A 20,494-nucleotide genomic window follows, 5' to 3' on the forward strand; every position below is an offset into this window, starting at 1 on the left:
TCACGTCCCGTCGAGCTTCTGTCATCTGTCGTCACGTCACCATCTCCCGAGCAGCCACAGCAACGTCTAGGCCTCTCGCGGGTCGACCTGCCTATGCGGACCTGTTTATGACAACTCTCCTGTCCTTGTTATGTTGTGTGTGGCTGTGCTTACATATATAAACAACATTACACACTAAGTCATGAACAGTTGCAAAGGGGACATCGCATCCACGCTGCATTTATTGACAACCGGTTGGGAGAAGAGCGGGGGAGGGGGGACTCGTAATAAGTTGACACACGTGATACGTTCATCGCCAATATCTGACACGCTGTCAGCGTAGGGAATTTAACTGTCGGGGAAAGCGGAAGTAGAAGAAATTATAATGTTAGCCACAAAGGATGAATGGTGAAATGTTTTTACCAGATAAACACATAACTGCTACTATGGTGGTCAAATCTTCTTAACAGCCATTCTTCCAGACTGCGTTAGCTCCATGTGGTGGTCAGCATAGACTTGCACAAGTCCCTAAAGTAAAAATAATAGTTTCAATGATAATTTCGGAAAAAAATAATATATAACATACTGGGGTTCTTAGACTGTCCGCTTATCTAGACTTGCCTCTTCGAAGGATAGAATTACTATACATCCATGGGATCAGCGTTGATTACAGGAAAAAAAGTCCTCGGAAAAAAAGTACGGGGAAAAAAGTCCTCCAGAAAAAAGTCCTATTAGTGTGAAAACAGATTAAACTGATGTTGACATCAAAATTATTGTAAAGAAAACATAAAGTGCTTGTGTATAATGACTATAAAAGACATGGATTCAAATACTTGAGTTAACCAAGAACAATGATATTTTAACTGAGCAGATCTAATCCAGGATCTAGCTTGAGTACTGTTTGTCAAATAAAATGTGATCTTAGCTGATTGAATCAATGAACTCGACAATTATAATGTGATTTTAGCTGATTGAATCAAAGAACTCGACAATTATAATGTGATTTTAGCTGATTGAATCAAAGAACTCGACAATTATAATGTGATTTTAGCTGATTGAATCAAAGAACTCGACAATTATAATGTGATTTTAGCTGATTGAATCAAAGAACTCGACAATTATAATGTGATTTTAGCTGATTGAATCAAAGAACTCGACAATTATAATGTGATTTTAGCTGATTGAATCAAAGAACTCGACAATTATAATGTGATTTTAGCTGATTGAATCAAAGAACTCGACAATTATAATGTGATTTTAGCTGATTGAATCAAAGAACTCGACAATTATAATGTGATTTTAGCTGATTGAATCAAAGAACTCGACAATTATAATGTGATTTTAGCTGATTGAATCAAAGAACTCGACAATTATAATGTGATTTTAGCTGATTGAATCAAAGAACTCGACAATTATAATGTGATTTTAGCTGATTGAATCAAAGAACTCGACAATTATAATGTGATTTTAGCTGATTGAATCAAAGAACTCGACAATTATAATGTGATTTTAGCTGATTGAATCAAAGAACTCGACAATTATAATGTGATTTTAGCTGATTGAATCAAAGAACTCGACAATTATAATGTGATTTTAGCTGATTGAATCAATGAACTCGACAATTATAATGTGATTTTAGCTGATTGAATCAAAGAACTCGACAATTATAATGTGATTTTAGCTGATTGAATCAAAGAACTCGACAATTATAATGTGATTTTAGCTGATTGAATCAAAGAACTCGACAATTATAATGTGATTTTAGCTGATTGAATCAAAGAACTCGACAGTTATAATGCGATTTTAGCTGAATGAATCAAAGAATAATTACTGTTCACAACAAGATTGTTTTAAAAACAAACTGGCTTCTGGCGGCGGTATAGTTTTTTCTTAACATTTGTTATAAAAAAATAAAAGTAGGACTTTTTTCCTAGGCAAATTTAGTACCTTTTTACAGGTACTTTTTTTCCAAGGACCTTTTTTCCGAACACCTCATCACAGCCTTGGAACAGGGCTATGGTCAGCAAGGCAGTGGTCATTTGTTGTCACATGTATCTGGTATGGGCAACGGCTGTCAATATGTAGCTTAATAATTGTACACTGCATCTGTGTACAATAGGGGCAACGTATAGCAAGCCGTTTTCACATTGAATACGATATTACTGGTATCGTCAATTGTTGTAAAGATATCGGTATAATATTTAATTATATCTATACTGTTTATAGATATCAATATATAATTGTTGATAACATTAATTAATGTCTGATAATCAAAGTACAATAAATGATATAATAAAATGTTACTCTGAAAAAATTATTTCGTGATATCTAAAAAATTCCCATCGAACTATATTAGAAATTAATTCAAAACATCTTACATCGGAAATTTTCAAGATATCTAATTTATTCACACCTTGTTATGCATTAGAGATTTCATTTTGTCGTTTCCGATATCTTGAATTCAGTTAGAGACATCAAAATCAAGTGAAAGATATTATTGATTATTTTGAAGTTATCTCTGCATCAGTTGTAGCGATCTTTAATATAAGAAATGTAGGAACGCCGGCAAATGAATCTGTGTCGTCCCCAAAATAGGCGGGACATGTTTTATGACATCTTCAAGTACTTCCGGCTTCTTATCAGTAAATTCTTCCGGTTCGAAATTGGCGACAAAACATTCACAACTTATACGAGAAGTCGTCAACAAATGTCGTATGTGACATATTGAGGAATGAATACGGTACAGAACCTGTTGAGAACCGTTACCAACTGTACAGACGGAAGCATGATGCTTCATCATGAAATTGACATGAATTCTTTTCGTGATATCATGAATTGTAATGCAGATATCTATAACTATCTCTTCACGATCAGAGACCATATAATAGATAATCTATACCATTCCAAAAAAGTAGGGGATATTGGATTTACAATATTGATAAAATGCAAATGCTGAATCCAAGGAGGAAACAGATGATGAAGAGAAATTAGGGGAAAATGTGACAATTTATTCCATTCCTTTGGAAATGTTTCATCTGTATGGATATATAGTACGTTTTCTCATATGCATTGGCATTGGCTAGTGGTATGCTCGCAAAATAGAATATCCCCTACCTTTTTGAATGGTATATTATATGTCTCTGCTTCAATTGAGATCAAGATATCTTCTGTTCACTTGAAGGTATCAGTAATTTCGTAATAAATGTAAACACGACGTGTCATAGCAACGCCTATCAATATGTTGTTTAAGTATTGTAATAATGTATCTGTGTACAACAGAGGCACCTCCTGTGAATATATTGGTGTTGTACACCAGCTTCCTCACAATATGTTGACACAACCCAGTCTTGTAAGTCTCCCGTGGGGGACCTCGCCATGGGTCAGTTGTGTGAGTTAACAGAGTGCTAACATGCCCCCAGCTGCCAGAACCGCGCACACTCTGTAGGGCGGAAGTGACGTGGGTCATGCGCGTGTCATGACCCCCTTCGCATCTGACACGTCAGGGCTATCACACACGACACAGGGTTCTGCACGGGCTGAGACACTATTTCCAATAAATTATTTTCTTACTAGTTCATAAAGTACAAACAGTACACCCATGACAATTATCAGTAAATGTATATACCTTTGCAAAAGAAACAAAACATTTGAAGGAGGCACCATGTCCCTACAAACAGAAAAACCAGAAACACCAAATCTAGCCAGCATACAAATTCAGCAAACGAACTCACTCAGTCACCGAGGCAACTAGATATTACTAGACTGCCCAGTAACAAGAAAGCCCAACCCCAAAGTATAACACTTGTTGCAGTTCACCACTTTCGAAAGGGCATTGTGCGTTGAATACTTTCGGCCATGGAGCCGTGCCAACTTAAAACTTGTGAGAAGTGAATGTACACAACAGGGATCCAGATGATCACATCAGACTTCCATTTTGTGAAAGACTCGGTGGTGGAGATAGTTGTTCCGTAGCGCGACAACACTCCTTTGGAAATCATGTAAGCGACGGTCCAAGTTCTCGCTTCCGGTGCGGTTACCGACTCATGTGCGCTGCGACATGTATAGACAGAGCCAAGCTTACGCTTTGCCCTGTTGCACATGGTCGATGGAAACGAAATATATCTAAATGTCGCATGTTTTTGGTGAATTTTAGCCCCAGAGCAGCATCATTTGTTCAATCTCCAAGTGCATTGCGAATTGACACAATGGAGATAACGGGGAAAACCCCATGAAATATGAGCACATTGTCTATGAGTAATGAGTATACATGAGTATATTGTGTATGAGTAATGAGTATACATGAGTATATTGTGTATGAGTAATGAGTATACATGAGTATATTGTGTATGAGTAATGAGTATACATGAGTATATTGTGTATGAGTAATGAGTATACATGAGTATATTGTGTATGAGTAATGAGTATACATGAGTATATTGTGTATGAGTAATGAGTATACATGAGTATATTGTGTATGAGTAATGAGTATACATGAGTATATTGTGTATGAGTAATGAGTATACATGAGTATATTGTGTATGAGTAATGAGTATACATGAGTATATTGAGTTTTCCAACGTCAGAACACGAGATGCATATAACAAAAAGGTAATGTCAGGAAGCACTTTCCAAGGAATGGTCCGGACTCTTTCAGACCATTCTGGTAATTCACAGCGGCTACTTCTGTTCAGATTCATTTAATTCAGTTAATTCATTCCCGAAAATGACAGATTGGTTCGAATCTGGATTCAGGTTTTCGTAGATAATGTCCGAAAGGCCGTATGTCAAGAAATTGCCATATGCTCAAGGCCAAAAATCATTTAACAAACATCATATGTCTTTTTACTCTCTTGTCCACTCTATTTCTGATTGAAATAGACTGATGAACTTGTGCTATTCAGCTACTAAACTCTGCTGTTTGAGATGCTACATTATATTGCAAAGGTTTTGTGTCACTCAAGGGAGGTAAATATACTTTGCGATCCATAACTATACGAGTAAACGTTTGCTGAAGATCAAGTTTCATAATAACGAATGATCATTGATCGTTGAAAAGCTTGTTTGGCTGCATGGTGACATACTATCGGATCTTATACATCATTATGCATCATCAATCAATGATATATCAGCAATACATCATCAAAGATATATCATTATCAGAGAGCAAAACAACATTTGCTAAGATTGACACATTTGAATGCATCTGTGCCCGTTCAGCGTCAACGATGTCGTTTGACGACCGAATAATTTGGCACATAGAAAGGTCTGCTTGAAGCTGGGTCAACACAACGTTACAATAGTGCGGTCAGCGGGAATCAGAATCCATACCATCAGTTAAATCAGCTAATATCGATTTAGATTAGATGGTCGATGGGTTTCTCCATACATTGCGACTGCAACCACACCCTGGAATGACCTGTGTATTCGCATCCCACTGACCAGATATCGTCTGTTGACACTTCCATTGGACAGACCAGGAGTGGGCAATAAAACTACAAAGATGAAAACAATTTAGACATCACAGATCGTCGAGCCCGAGTGTGACCTAGACGAAACGTCAGTATTCCAACTTAGCCTTACCGGCCTGCTATGGAAGGGATTGAATCATAGTTTGTGGTTGGATCTGTTTACTGGAGGAACTGTTACCCAGAGCTTGACACGATGATCGGTGTGTATTTCAGGGATTCTGGATGTGCACGTGAGACCGTATGGTGGTGCTATGTAACCGGACTTTGAAACCGTATGCACGGAAACGCACGACCTCATTGTGCCGGTGTTGTTGAAGCCATCTCGGAGCAGGAGATCACTAGAGTGAGAAGCCCGGTCACCAGACCTTTATCCCATCGAGCACATGTGGAACGTACTGTAGATGTCCCAATGCGACACCTTGTCCTTCCGGCAATTGTAAAGGAACTCGGTAATGTTCCTACTGAAGAGAGGTACAGTCCTCCCTTGCCTACCATCCAGACAGTTATTGGAAGTAGGACACAAGGGTGCCAGGCTGTGATCACATAACCAATGCGCACATGAAATGGGTGCTTTTCACTATGATTTTATTTTCATGATTTTTTTCACGTTTCGGTTTTGGTCAGACACACTCATCGTGACGGGTGATGTTACTGATTTTTTGTCACATGTGTTTTGTTAGCATTCTGTGGTACATGACAACAGTTTGGTTTTTTTACATTAATATACATGTCTTCACTCAGTCTTTGTTTTCTGAAGAGTATTTTCTGAACGCAGAAGTTTCATTCCAGGGTATTGATGGAGTCACGGTGTGACCACAATGATGTCACTAGAGATCTTCCAAGTACTTTCATGGTACCGGATACCTTTCTTTCAAATGAGGACGATACTATACGTGCGCACTCTAGAGTGACGATCCTGCACGAGTACGGCGGGAACCTGTTTGTTTCTACTACCAAGATAGGGTAGGTACTGACAGTACCTGCTTCTTATAAGATTGCAACCCCTGCCTGCCCTGTGTGTTTGTGTAATTCATTGATTGATCATTGATGATCTTTAATGGATATTTCCCTGTTTCAAAATCAAATTCCGTATGTTCCGATTTCTGAGTAGACTAACCACTAGTCTCTGAAATGATCATACTTTACAGAAAAAAGGTTCATAGTAAAAAAAATAATGAACAGGAACCCTGAGACTTTCTTCATTTTCCTGAAGCTGTGGAAATCTAGACTTGCCACATTTTCCAGACTTGCGTGGGCTATTTTGGATATATTTGCTTCAGGGTCTTCAGGTTTCTATATGGATTGCATTCACCTGCATCGCTACATTCATCTCACTATCAGGAATATATATATGTGTGATGGGGCGGTTGGGTAGCCTAGTGGTTAAAGCGTTCGCATCTCACACCGAAGACCCGAGTTCGATTCCGCACATGGGTACAATGTGTGAAGCCCATTTCTGGTGTCTCCCGCCGTGATATTGCTGGAACATTGCTAAAAGCGGCGTAAAACAACATTCACTCACTCACTCAATACGTGGTACGTATTTTTTCACGTCGTTGATTTAACTTTCTAACCTGTTTTCATTATCCCTTCAAACGACAATGTCACAGGTTCCAAAGTGATTTGAAAGTGCACGACAGAAACTTCACAGGCACTGTTGGCCAAGAGGTCTGAGAGCACCTTGCCAGTGGATTAACTGAAACACTATCATTCATATCTGTAACATCGGAAATGTTGCTCGTTTTGTTGCGATTATTAGTCGATAGTATAGGATCTACTCTGTAATTCGCTGTATGTCGGTATCTTCTGTTGGCTGTATATACTTTCATATTCAGAGTTTAACGGTGTAATATTTGGTTCCTCATGAAAGTAAACATACATTAAGCATACATTGTTTGTAAAGATGATAAGTATTTAAGACGGTGCCCTTCTTACCCCCGCCACTCCTCCCTCTCCCTCTCCCGACCCCTCCATCACCCACCCGCCAGAGTGGCGTCAACGCCACGTGGCCCTGATCTCCCATCTTCCAGGTCTCCCCTAATTACCTTCCAGCTCCATCCTCAGTGCCTGTCCACTCTACCCCCAAGCCCCCGGGCCTCCCCCGTACTTATCGTGTTGCGTCCTCTACAGATAACATTAGCCTTTCTTCTTCCCGTGTTTATTTTCTTAGACTGTAGCAGAATTTTATTGTTTCGTGTTGCGGATAAGAAGGATTCCAAATACCGATTGAAGTCCAGCTCGGTTATTCAATTGCTGCATTTTAATATGGTATTTGGTTCCACCTCTGTTTCACACTGTAGGCTCACCGTTTCCTGTCTGTTACTCCGCTCTCGCTGTTTCGAAAGAAGAATATTGTTTTCACAATAACAGGAAACGTAATTGTCGTTGATTGCGAGAAGTGGGCATCTTATATTTAGTATTGGTGGCCCTTGGAAGATAACAGGCACAATGCACATATATTTGTAAGTCGCATAGATGTAGCTGCGATGCTAGAGGAAAGACAGCATTTTTCTGACTGATATTGATCTGATTAGATTTATTGTTATGCGATTATCCCATATGTGTCTAGATTGCCATATCTATAAACCTTTGTTTAAATATATTCGTGAACAAAGAAAAGTAAAGGCTAACATGTGTTGTGCCCAGTCCAGAGCACACTTCAGGCACGAGGGATGAGATATGCCTCTTTCCACTGTCACGGGTTTGTTGAACAGAATCAGCACTGTGTCTCGTAATCATTATATTGTTTAATTTGAAATTTTGACTTTTCATAGTTTTCTATGCTGTCATGATGTATATTCACTGGGTTTGTAAGCAATTTTAGCGACATTAGAATCACATATGAAGATATAGACTAGCAATGAACATTTAATAATCTTTCTTTCCTTGAAGTGAAGTGGCTTTACACGCTATTGGTCAAGGGGCGTGAAGGAAATGATTTACAAAATATTCATCAAAATTTATTAATATTAAAACAGTATTTTAGAATATTTTTGTAGATAATGTCCTTTATAAAATAGGTCTGTTTAAATGTTTATAAGCCATATATTTACTTCCGTACGCACTTATCACAAAACAAGTTGTCTGTAGCTGATTTTCAACAGGATGATCAGAATATATGAAGTTGAGCAGTGGATATTACTTCACAGCTTGTCGCTTTGGCGAACAAACATTTCCGTGAGAATGCTATTTAAAACTAGGGATTCAAAATACAACCTTGACATGTCCACTTAAACACTCTGTGGTTGCCTATGTGTCGGATCTGTAAGTAACTCAAATCTGTTAGCACTGTGTTTGTAAAGGTGTATATAATAGAGTTTTTCTGTCATATCAATGACCTAAAACCCAGCGTAAAATCAATGTTTTAGTTTCACTAGGCCTACAAAATGAACTGTTTCGAGGGTATTGGCACATCAACTGAAATCCTGTTCCTATGTCGCCAATAGAAAACACTATATTTCAAACTGCCCGCTTCAGGTGAAGACTCCTATGTTATCCAAATGCCTGGCAACTGACACTGTACCTACAGAGCTAAGGCAGCACTCAACAAGTCTGTGATACCACTACTTATTCTATACTCTGATTAAAGAACCGTGATTAGATCATATATCTGAGATCTAATGCAAACGGAGTGGGACATCCAAGTAGGTATTAATAAATTACATAAAAGTAAACCAACTATCGGTTAAACCTACTTGGGTTGTCAGTCCAGATATGAGGAGGTCATCATGCAAAATTACACATGAATATTTATTGAAAGGTGAAGATCCTCCGTTTTGCATCCCCTGTGATGAGAGAATCACTGTCAAGCATATCTGCTTGACTGTATTGGTTTTCAATGTCAAAAGAGTAACGGATCTTTTTAACGTCAATTGTGATTTAATAATTGCATTTTTAATATAAATAGAATTGCTACATAAATTTTGATATATGATTAGAAAATAGATAAATATTTTCAAACTGGTAGTTTAATTGAGCAGCTGAGATTGTGAGTGGCTGTATCCTCACAGGGGGTTGAAGTATTGTAAGTAAACTTAAACATACCAGCATTTATAACCGTGGAATATATGTTATTTTAATTTACGGCTAAATTGTCTAAACTTGCTGACAGCTGAAGGGATGGTGTAAATCCAGCTTGGGTCCATGCAGGAAGCAAATGTACTGGAAGTCCCCATGGTCCCTAGTATGGTGATCTACCTTCTGTTGTTGGCAATCTATAGCCTGTGTTTATATTGTATTGTCATCTCACTCACTCACTGTATATACACGAGATATATATTTACCCATTTGTGGTTGTTAATTCTTGGTGGTGGGCGGGATAAAAAAAGGTGTTCTTTTCTCATAATAATTTCACCTACCCCCTACGCATTTGAAGAACTATGTTCCCAAGGCAGCCAAGGCCTTTCTGAAGCAAAATCTGAGGGACGAAATGCGGTATCAATTGCCATTTGAACCTTTTCAGTGGGCATTGCTATCCGGTATTATGGTGATCTTTGGAGCACAATATTCCAACGTTATTTCTGTATTAACTGTCAACAGACAAATCCCTCTTAAATGTCCGGATGTGATTCGTCAACGTTTGTATGGTGTGTCTTTACAGCCCAGCATTACATGCGTCAGGAAATATCTAAATATACTCAACAAAATAATGTTGAACATAAATTCATTTATAGAAGAATATTGCGTATAGGATGAAGGGGTAGACGAACGTTTAGTCCCTGAATACATATAATTTTGATAGTAACAAACAAACCCATTTAAATTGAAAAGGAGCCCCAGGGAGACCAGAGATTTAACCTGGGGAAATCTAGACTTGCTTCATTTAGGGCTTTAGCTTAGACTAACAAACAACTAGTCTCTGAAATGAACATATTTTACAGCAAAAAAAATTCTTAGTGAAAAAATAATATATTGAAAAGGAGCCCTGAGACTTTCCTCATTAAGCTGAGGAAATCTAGACTTGCCACATTTTCTAGACTTGCGTGGGCTTTCTTGGATATCTTTGCTTCAGGGTCTGTACGACAGACTAGGCTTTAGCTTTGCAGGGATCACTAGGCAGTAGAGAAAATAACGGGATTCGGGGACTGTGAGACAGACTAGGTGAGGGGGGTTAAATGCAATGTATACGTCTTCAAGACAAATCGTCAGTATAAATATGTTACTTATCACAGTTACCTCGAAATATTTACTTGAAGCTACCAGTTGACCACGGGCGTTTTTATAAATTCTAAAACACAGTGCAACACCCCTACTCTACAATTTACCATCGTCCTAATGAAAGACCCGAAATTGTAAATCGTCAAATCAGAAGATACACCTAATTGATATAGGCGTCAATCAAGTTTCATAATTTACAAGCATTTCAAACTGGAATACCAGTATACCGTGCTCATATCTTTGGATTGATACTGTTTAAAACAGTAGCACAAACACCACATATCTGTCTTAGAGATACCGTTATGTATTCAGTATAACTTAGAGATATGTATTCAGTATAACTTAGAGATACCGTTATGTATTCAGTATAACACTAATATGTGTATTTATACCGCGCTGGATTCCATACAAAAGTGTATCCTCAAAGCGCTACAAATAACGTTGATGTTACAACACAAACAGCATTTGTACCTAAACTGGTTGAAATCTTTCAGGATAGGCTTATTAAACACCGTAATATTTTCTGAAGAGGAAAGTTTTCAAGGCACATTTGAAGGAATCAAGGGATGTTGATAGTCTGAGTTCGAGTTCTATTTGAACTGACCTTTATATGAAAATAACGGTTTCATACATACGTGTCAATGATATATTGCCTCCTCAGAAGGGAAAGTATCGTGTGTTTCCACGGACTTCTGTCTATAATGAACAGATAGACTGACTTCGCAGACTGGCGGTTGTTTTAGGCTGATGTTCTCAGTAACCGATAGCATCATATTGGAACCTGTGTTGAGTATATGAACATATATGTGTTTATTGGGCCGTGATATTGAGATGCGGCTGGTTGTGACATGTGGCTGACGGGGAAGTGATGTATGGGAGACTAGCAGGCATACAGTCAGAAGCTGAGAGAAACTTATCCCTCTGAGTTATGTTGCGTCAAATGAATAGTCGATAAAGTTCAAAATAATATTTGCTATATGATATGTGTTCTGTGTAAATGATGTGTAGTTCATCCTCGACCAAAGGTTGAGCATATCAGCGCACCGATATCCCTTTGGTTTAGAGAGTCGGTTGATAGCTCATATGTCACAAACAGTAAGAGAACTTATAGTTCGTTGAAACGTAACGTACTATATCCGTGAAAGACAGAATGTAATTATCCTTAATTGTGAAAAAACATATGTACTGGAGCTTATAATACAAGGTTTCGTACCGGATAATATTTTTCTGATCAACACCTGTGCCAAACATTACTGTGGAAATACTGCTCTTGTGAGCCATTGTTAGTAGCACACATATAGACGAACCAACAAGGTATTGGCCCATATGTCCCATATGTGTAATAACCTGAGATGATAGTTCCATCACCATCCAGTTATGCAGTGGAGGCGTGTGGGGGCGTGAGGAGGTGGGGTGAGTGGGGGATTCTAATGGAGACAATGTTACAACACTATAGCAAACCTACACAGTGAGACTGATGTTACAGCAATATAGCAAACATACAACGTGAGACCAATGTTACAACACTATAACAAACATACAACGTGAGACCAATGTTACAACACTATAGCAAACCTACAACGTGAGACCAATGTTACGACACTACAACAAACCTACAACCTGAGACCAATGTTACGACACTATAACAAACCTACAACGTGAGACCAATGTTACAACACTATAGCAAACATACAACGTGAGACCAATGTTACAACGACACTATACTACAATATAACAACGTGAGACCAATGTTACGACACTAGCAACACAACGTGAGACCAATGTTACAACACACTATATAGACAATGTTACAACACTATAACAAACCTACAACGTGAGACCAATGTTACGACACTATAACAAACCTACAACGTGAGACCAATGTTACAACACTATAACAAACCTACAACGTGAGACCAATGTTACAACACTATAACAAACCTACAACGTGAGACCAATGTTACGACACTACAACAAACCTACAACGTGAGACCAATGTTACAACACTATAGCAAACCTACAACGTGAGACCAATGTTACAACACTATAACAAACCTACAACGTGAGACCAATGTTACAACACTATAACAAACCTACAACGTGAGACCAATGTTACAACACTATAGCAAACCTACAACGTGAGACCAATGTTACAACACTATAACAAACCTACAACGTGAGACCAATGTTACAACACTATAACAAACCTACAACGTGAGACCAATGTTACAACACTATAACAAACCTACAACGTGAGACCAATGTTACAACACTATAACAAACCTACAAAACCTACAACACTATAACAAACCTACAACGTGAGACCAATGTTACAACACTATAACAAACCTAACAAACCTACAACAGACCAATGTTACAACACTATAACAAACCTACAACGTGAGACCAATGTTACAAACCTATAACAAACCTACAACGTGAGACCAATGTTACAACACTATAACAAACCTACAACGTGAGACCAATGTTACAACACTATAACAAACCTACAACGTGAGACTCAGACAAACCTACAATGTTACAACACTATAACAAACCTACAACGTGAGACCAATGTTACAACACTATAACAAACCTACAACGTGAGACCAATGTTACAACACTATAGCAAACCTACAACGTGAGACCAATGTTACAACACTATAACAAACCTACAACGTGACAACACTATAGCAAACCTACAAGACCAATGTTACAACACTATAACAAACCTACAACGTGAGACCAATGTTACAACACTATAACAAACCTACAACGTGAGACCAATGTTACAACACTATAACAAACCTACAACGTGAGACCAATGTTACAACACTATAACAAACATACAACGTGAGACCAAACAAACCTACAACGTGAGACCAATGTTACAACACTATAACAAACCTACAACGTGAGACCAATGTTGGAGACAACACTATAACAAACCTACAACGTGAGACCAATGTTACAACACTAAATGTATAACAAACATACAACGTGAGACCAATGTTACAACACTATAACAAACCTACAACGTGAGACCAATGTTACAACACTATAGCAAACCTACAACGTGAGACCAATGTTACGACACTATAACAAACCTACAACGTGAGACCAATGTTACAACACTATAACAAACCTACAACGTGAGACCAATGTTACAACACTACAACAAACCTACAACGTGAGACCAATGTTACAACACTATAACAAACCTACAACGTGAGACCAATGTTACAACACTATAACAAACCTACAACGTGAGACCAATGTTACAACACTATAACAAACCTACAACGTGAGACCAATGTTACAACACTACAACAAACCTACAACCTGAGACCAATGTTACAACACTATAACAAACCTACAACGTGAGACCAATGTTACGACACTATAACAAACCTACAACGTGAGACCAATGTTACAACACTATAACAAACCTACAACGTGAGACCAATGTTACAACACTATAACAAACACTACAACGTGAGACCAATGTTACTACACTATAACAAACCTACAACGTGAGACCAATGTTACAATATAACAAACCTACAACGTGAGACCAATGTTACTACACTATAACAAACCTACAACCTGTGACAAATGTTACGACACTATAACAAACCTACAAACTCAGACCAATGTTACGACACTATAACAAACCTACAACGTGAGACAAATTTCACAACTTAATTCTTGACGGAATTAACGCTACATGCGATGTCTTACTGAATACACACATCGTATTTTACAACCTTTTCACTTGTGCCACCATACGTAGCAAGTTACACAGGCGAGTTAATTAGAGTGAGAGATGCTGGAATCTTCCCTGACATCATCAGGAATTTGGAGATAGGTGCAGGGTAGGATATGATGTGGAATTGCCTGAAGAACGTTTCCATGTCAAAACCCATCAGTCAAGTGCGCATCTCTCCGACTCTGGCTAGGGGAGCACGGCGTAAACAAAAGCCTACCAACCAAAATCGTGGGACCCAGAACTGGTACCACCCCCTTAGCTGTTCTCAATGGCACGGCGGAATCCTGGCGCCTGTCGCTCAACAAGCGGGGAATAACTGGCAAAAAACTATGCCTGTTTCTTACAAGGACCAGATCAGTTTACAGCGGATTCATTTCGTCCCCACTTTCCGTCGGGGAGTACATTCTAGCTAGAGGACTGTATGTTGGCACTTGCGTTTACTCGTCTACTCCCTTGTGTTCGAAGGGACATCAACTGTTGAACCATTGGTCAAGCTGCAAGTGGTCAGAATCCTCCAGACAGGGCCGGTCAGTGGTCAGCAGCAGGTGCGCCGCGTGAATTCAGAACGCGCAGTGTGAGAGAACGAGGGAAGAAGTGAGGAAGGAAGGAAGGTCGGAAGATGAGCAGTTACGGTATAGCTCCGACTCCGGATCACCAGTTTGGCAGTAATTTTGACAAAGTTCACCATTACACGGCGGCAGCATTACACAACAACAAAGCCAACTTCAGTGTCAGCCATTTGTTGGACTTGGAAGAGTTACCAAGTGAAAATTGTGCAATGTTTGCTAACACCGATCCTTCTCAGCACGGACTACCCACCCCACAGGGGTGTTCCCCGACCTTGAATGGCAACATTCCCCACCCCCCGGGCAGCAGTCCTGAGGGTCATCACCACCAGCCCGAGAGGAACAATAGCTGTAAGTTGACATTACCCTTGTTTCGTACCCAAGCCTGTATACACCCCAGACCATATGTCGGATAATACAGCAAACACTCGGCAACCCAAATGAACTCCGGAGATTACAGACGTGAGCTTATATCAAACATAGAAGGGCGCTGCGTTACTTTCCCGTGATCAGTTTGTGAGAATTTCCACAAGTACTCTCTTCACAAATTAGCGCTAATGTGTTCACACTTTCCACTCGGCTTACCGCCAGTTATTCTTTGCTCGTGGATCACATTTGTTACGGCTGGTCATCAAGTCTATAATATAATTAAGATCCTTCGTACTAATTTGCAGGCCGGAAGAAGAAAACATCGCGATTCTTTTTCTAAAGATTTTACGGCTATTAAACCGAATGAAACTCTACCGGGGTCAGGCAAGAAATAAATTGAGTAAGTTCCGTGAGCGTATCAAGAGTTTCATTAATGAGGGAGATAAGGCAAGAAAATAAATTACGAATCAATCGTGCTGCTGGAAATGAGATACTCCAGCGATAAAATCTGACTATGCGAAAACTTACGTTCGTATCGTTTGAACTTTTCCCATTTATTTTCTATATTTCTTGAAAGAGATTTTTCTTCTATGATTTATGGGTATGTGTAAACAGTGGTGTTGCTGCCCAGTTGGCGACACTCTCGGTTTATCCAAATGGATAGAACTCCAGGAATTCTGGGAAACTCTCATCGCTGTCATCGCGTTTATGTTAGGTCAAAGTGTACATGCCTGTTTGTTTACTATACAAATATCCCTACTTTGAAGGGGTTTTATCTCCGCATTAAGGTGAGAAACTTCACCCGTCGAGTCATGTAAAATTTCATAACATTTCTTAAATATCTAAATGATAGCATAACAAGCGTATATCTGAGAGATATATCAAGTTCGTGTTTATTTTCATGGCGGATATTGAAGCTTTCAATTTGTTGATATTTTCTTATGTCGCACACAGACTGTTTGGGTTGTAGCAATACACTATAACTAGTTTTGACAATTTTGTCTGTTCGGGTATTTGGGAAGAAAATAGATGTGACAGAAATCCTGCTCTGTTCAGGCTGGGGATTAAGGGCACATCATACAGGAGTTATTGTTTTGTTGGGAGATTAGTTATCTTAACAGATCAAAAAGGTTGAAGGTTAAAACATTGTAATCTCAAGTTAATGAAGCAAACATACTGCCCCCAACTTCACAACTCCCAAATGTAAATTAGTATTTTTAAAAGGTACTTACTGTAATAGAAATCCATAAATTTTCGATCATATATATTGTACGATATATTGACAAGATTGGAGATGTTAAAATGTTACGTATGACATGTAAAAATATCTGCCAGGGATAAACTAGAATTCTTTTCCCGATCAGCGTTATTATAACAGGAGATAATTGAATTATCTCCACCAGTTCTACAATTGTTTCTCGAGTAATAATGGTTCACTGTTGTTAAACAAATCACACAAGGTTATATTTCAAATATGTGTATTTTCTTGTATGGGGAAACAGAACGCCTCATGTTTGTGTTGGTTGTTTTGAATGGTAATTGAGTTTATAGAGGCCCGCCCCCTCAGAGTAATAAAGATATCACTTTACAAAAGCAATGGGTAATTAGCGCATTAGCTAAGCTTGTTTAAGTTCTATTCGTATTGAGTTTCATCGACATGCATGTATATTTGAGACGTGTAATGAATGCGTGTTGAGAACCGATGTCATATCTGATACTGTTGTAACATGTAGTTACATGACCACGCTCATTATTCCCGTGTGAAAGAGCATGCCTGGATGTATGCACTATATAGGGATAAGAAACTGTACCTAAATTTATACTTCAAATGTATGATGGCTCTATTGTCTATTGGCACCAATATGAATGAATTACATAACTGACCGCTTTAAAATATTTCCATAAATTATCTGGCAAATGCTGAGCTTCAAATATGTGTTAATCTGGTACGACGTACCATCATTTACAAACATAACGACTGTCTTATCAGTTAAACGACACCATGAATGCAACAAATTTCTTTCAAGATCGATTGCATATGAATTTGGCAGTGTCGCTGAACTGAGTAAATTGGCTGGCGTGTGTATCGGCCCCCGATATAGTCCCTGTGGGACGCACAATCAGTTGCTTTATTACCTGATAAGCCCTTTTGCTCACTGTTTGATCGGACTTCTTAACCAGAACGGTTTACTTTTCAAATTAATTATACTCTTGGGTATCAGCGGGGGACGATATTCAGCTATCTAGTTGCCGCTAAACAGTTCATTAGATGCTCCTCATACACTTCATCGCGGACGCTCAGGATAACTTGTTTTCAATATGCTTCCATTGCTGTGTACATATTTTGAGGTTTTTGTTTAAATGAGTTCTAATGTTATTTTTCTCCTAAGATACCTTATTCAGTTTTAAAATATAAATTTGATTTTAATGTAAAACGTTAAATTATCATATGTGACACATATAACGATCAACTCAATGATCTGCACATTTTCATGTTTTCAGTATACTATAAAATATGTTATGGTACTAATCCACAAGCGTTGGATATATTTCGAAAATGTATAGTTTACTAAAATATTAATTTATACTAATGAATGCTAGCGATAGTGATTAATTTCTTTAATTATATTATTTATGAATGTTCGAATATTGCGATTTCCGCTAGTTGTGACTGACCATTAGTGTCCTGCAGCTTAAAATAGATTGACTTTTCTGTGTCCCATTTGTGCCCGTGTACGGTGTTTAGATAGAGAAGGGGTATTAATGGGGTGATATTGGTTGCTGTATCTTCATCATCAACGATTGCCGTAATGTCTCCGCGCGGACTGTGATACTGTGGACGAACCCTCAATGTTTCAGTGCGGATTGTGACACTGTGGACGTACCCGCAATGTTTCCGCGCGGATTGTGACACTGTGGACGTACCCGCAATGTTTCAGTGCGGATTGTGACACTGTGGACGTACCCGCAATGTTTCCGCGCGGATTGTGACACTGTGGACGTACCCGCTATGTTTCAGTGCGGATTGTGACACTGTGGACGTACCCGCAATGTTTCTGTGCGGATTGTGACACTGTGGAAGTACCCGCAAACCCAGAGGAATGAATATTGTCATAGCGCAGTAACCCTACGGTGTTGCACGGGCCAATACAGAATAACGTATTTTGTTATGTTTTACATTTTATGCCATTTGAAACGTTCTTGTTAAAAAAACCACAGCTGTATATCAAATATCAAAAACAATTATACACCAAATATTCTTAAATTCGCCGAATCTTTTCCGAGTAAATGCTTAATGTGCAAATATCCGTTGACATGTAGTCCAAGAACTACATGTTTTGTTGTGATAACACACTCAGCAAAACTGTGTTGTGGGACACCCATGTTGCATGTTACCAGAAACTACCCGTTACCTAGTCAGCGTTTCATCTGTCGTTCTTACGACTGCCTACATTCGACAAAGCACAAAACATTGAAGACGTGTTTACCGAGCTATAATTCCATGTTAATTATGAAATTACAGGGGCTAGTTGCGCATGTAAGACAACATGGGATGTTTATCCACCTGCCCGCCTATTGACAACCGCCATGTTCCTGGCAGACATGGAAGACGGTTGACAGGAAAAATTCACTGCCAACACAAAGCCGAGCCTTTTCATGCTTTACGCAAACCTCCCAAGTTCCTACTACAATGACCCGTTCCCTTGGGTTCAATGGGGAAACTGGAACTGTTGTATCTCGAAGCACTGATACAAACAGCATTAATAACCTCCACTCCGAGATAAGAAAGTTTAGTGTTCTTTAAGCTATAGTAATGATAGTCTAGTTCTTTTCCGATATGTTTGTAGTGAAGACTGACATACTTGCATTCATCCGAAAACTGGCCACAAAGAGCGGCTGTTGGCGTGCACGGGATGGCCACTGCCGTATGTTCACGGCGGATTGGTTACTCAAGTCACTGGCCATATGTCTGTCTCTTCCAATTAGCTGGCCAAACGGCTACAAGTGGTCACCTTGGCGGGGGTCGGGCTTGATAACGCTGGGCCAGTTCGGTCATCAGGCTGATAATAGAGACGCACGACCCCGGCATTGCCCCTCCGTCATAGAGAGGGTCAAACATTGTATAAAGTAGGTTCATACTCCAATAGAATAGAACAAAATGAAAGTAAACTCTTCTGATGTTTATATTCGATATTGCGTACCTCTACAAATGTTCAAGCAATTTCTTTTAGAACTTTAGAACGTTGGTTACACAGAGATCGATGTATCGTGGAACAATGAAGATCCTCAAAACAAGAGTGACATGAGACTACGTATGTTGAAAAATAATGTTCGCATTAAAATAAGATTATATTTTTTAGAGAAAACAAATATATAATATATATCTGATTAGATAGATAGATAGATAGATAGATAGATAGATAGATAGATAGATAGATAGGATAGATAGATAGATAGATAGAATGTCTTCATTGAGTGATCAATTGATCTCTTAAAATCTGTCAGTCATAGTAGATCAAGTACTTCAAGTTACTTGACATTCAAATGTTTCACTACGCCTTTGTAATTTCTCATAACCTCACTACATCCATAATGGCTCATTCACTAGCTCTACTGTATCCCTCTCCAAGATCCACGTCATATTTTGTACTGTTCACCATCTTCATGGTGAAGGTACCACCTCACTGATTCACATGGTCTATGTCATGTCTTGTGCTGTCACTATCTTCATGGTGAAGGTACCACCTCACTGATTCACAAGGTCTATGTCATATCTTGTACTGTCACCATCTTCATGGTGAAGGTACCACCTCACTGATTCACATGGTCTCTGCCATGTCTTGTGCTGTCACTATCTTCATGGTGAAGGTACCACCTCACTGATTCACAAGGTCTATGTCATATATTGTACTTTCACCATCTTCATGGTGAAGGTACCACCTCACTGATTCACATGGTCTCTGTCATGTCTTGTGCTGTCACCATCTTCATGGTGACGGTACAACCTCTCTGATTCACATGGTCTATGTCATGTCTTGTGCTTTCACCATCTTCATGGTGACGGTACAACCTCTCTGATTCACATGGTCTATGTCATGTCTTGTGCTGTCACCATCTTCATGGTGACGGTACCACCTCTCTGATTCACATGGTCTATGTCATGTCTTGTGCTGTCACCATCTTCA

General features: G+C 39.0%; 1 protein-coding gene across 1 annotated transcript in view; it reads left to right on the plus strand.

Moving 5' to 3' along the window:
- The first annotated feature begins 14,615 nt into the window (after nt 1-14,615).
- The window catches only part of LOC124260968 (retinal homeobox protein Rx-like), a 48,287-nt gene continuing 42,408 nt past the window's right edge, over nt 14,616-20,494 (plus strand). The window contains exon 1 of the mRNA XM_046695287.1: nt 14,616-15,290. Coding sequence (XP_046551243.1) covers nt 14,993-15,290 — 298 coding nt within the window. The 5' untranslated portion in view covers nt 14,616-14,992. The remainder of the gene's footprint in view (nt 15,291-20,494) is intronic.

This window comes from Haliotis rubra, unplaced genomic scaffold (genome assembly GCF_003918875.1).
Source record: "Haliotis rubra isolate DU_JTF1 unplaced genomic scaffold, ASM391887v1 Scf782, whole genome shotgun sequence".
Lineage (NCBI taxonomy): Eukaryota > Metazoa > Mollusca > Gastropoda > Lepetellida > Haliotidae > Haliotis > Haliotis rubra.